At 48.0% G+C, this 1526-nt stretch overlaps 1 protein-coding gene across 1 annotated transcript; it reads right to left on the bottom strand.

Annotated features, from left to right (window-relative positions):
- Positions 1–944: 944 nt before the first annotated feature.
- On the bottom strand, positions 945–1322 carry LOC105272570 (uncharacterized). The gene has a single exon (XM_011314750.1). The coding sequence runs from the start codon at positions 1320–1322 to the stop codon at positions 945–947; it is 378 nt and encodes a 125-aa protein (XP_011313052.1).
- Positions 1323–1526: the final 204 nt, after the last annotated feature.

Raw genomic sequence — 1526 nt, 5'->3', positions numbered from 1 at the left:
GCGCTGGACACGATTTCTAACGAACTCCTTCCATCTGGAAGGGTGAGAGCTGATCCATGTGAGCGAAACTGAAGAGTCGGTCCATAAGTACGTAGGCACATTAGAGAAGTTGAGCTGGTCTTTAACGTACTTTACAAGCTTAGCAAGAAGAACTGTAGCTGAAAGCACAAGCCTTGGAATCGTCAGCCGTTTGAGAGGAGCTACTTTAGTTTTCGAGCAGATCAATGATATGCGAAGCTCTTCATTATCGTTGAAGACCTTGAGATACACAACGGCTGACATTGCAAGCTGAGAGGCGTCTGAGAATCCGTGTATTTCAACAACGGAGGTCTGGAGCAATCCAATCCATCTGGGTACGGATACGTTGGACAACGAGATGAGATCCTGACGAAAGCTATTCCATCGATGTGCTATTTGAGGCGAAACTTCATCATCCCAACCAAGCTTCTCAATCCAAATCTCCTGTAGGAGCATCTTTCCTCTGATGACTACAGGAGAGAGAAATCCGAGAGGGTCCTAGAGCTGAGCAATTTCTGAGAGAATAATCCGCTTGGAGACGGTCAAGTTCTGCGATGGTTTGGTTGAGAAGACGAAGTTATCTGAGTTGGGTTGCCAGAATAACCCCAATATCCTGGTCTGTTAGTCCTCGTAGATTTGCTGGTCATTTGAGGTGCGGTCAGGATCGAGCCATCTGAGAAGGTCTGAGCTGTTACTATGCAATTATGCCGAAGGCATCCCTTCAGCAGCACAGAGATTGCGAACTTCTTTAGCGGTTTCTACGAGTTGGTCATGCGTATCTGCACCTCCACAGATGTCATCAACGTATCTTCCCCTCACGATGGGATTGACGGCCAAAGGAAATCTGTGCCCTTCATCCTCAGCGAGCTGGAGAAGAACACGATTCTCGAGAAACGGAGCTGATCTAGTCCCATACGTGACGGTGGTCAATTGATACGTTGAGAGTCCTCCATTTGAGTCGGTCCATAAAATCTGCTGCAGAGGCCTTCATGGACTCTGATCTGACGGAACATCTTGGTGATGTCCGTCATGAAGATGACCTTGTGCTGCCTAGTCCAGAGAAGAACATCAGATATGTCGTGCTGCAGCTTGGCCCCTGTATGGAGAATATCGTTGAGCGATTTCCCTGAGCTGGTCATCGCTGATCCATTGAAAACTACTCCCAGTTTCGTTGTTTCGCTGCTTTCTCTGACTACGCCATGATGAGGAAGGTAATAACTCCTGCGAATGCCAGATGGTCCTACTCGAAGCTCCTCAGAGACCCTCAACCCTCCTGAAGCCTGAGCTTCATGTGCCAAGGTCATCCCGTCAGAGCAACAAGCGGTCTCCACCTGAACCGAAGACGAAGAGCGAACAAGAGAAGGAACTACCAACCTCATGTGATCGAGATCGACTTATTCTTTGACAAAGTCAGAGTAGAGCTGCAAGAACCGCTGATCTTTGGAAATCCTAGCGATAATCCGATGAAGACAAGCTAGAGCTGGGCGATAAGAATTTCCTAACAACGA

This window comes from Fopius arisanus, unplaced genomic scaffold (genome assembly GCF_000806365.1).
Source record: "Fopius arisanus strain USDA-PBARC FA_bdor unplaced genomic scaffold, ASM80636v1 scaffold00209, whole genome shotgun sequence".
Lineage (NCBI taxonomy): Eukaryota > Metazoa > Arthropoda > Insecta > Hymenoptera > Braconidae > Fopius > Fopius arisanus.
Note: the sequence above shows the minus strand (reverse complement) of the source record. Positions and strands in the feature narration are given on the sequence as shown.

Coding starts and splice junctions, on each gene's coding strand:
- LOC105272570 (XM_011314750.1), bottom strand. CDS start 1,322: ATGACCTTGGCACATGAAGCTCAGGCTTCAGGAGGGTTGAGGGTCTCT.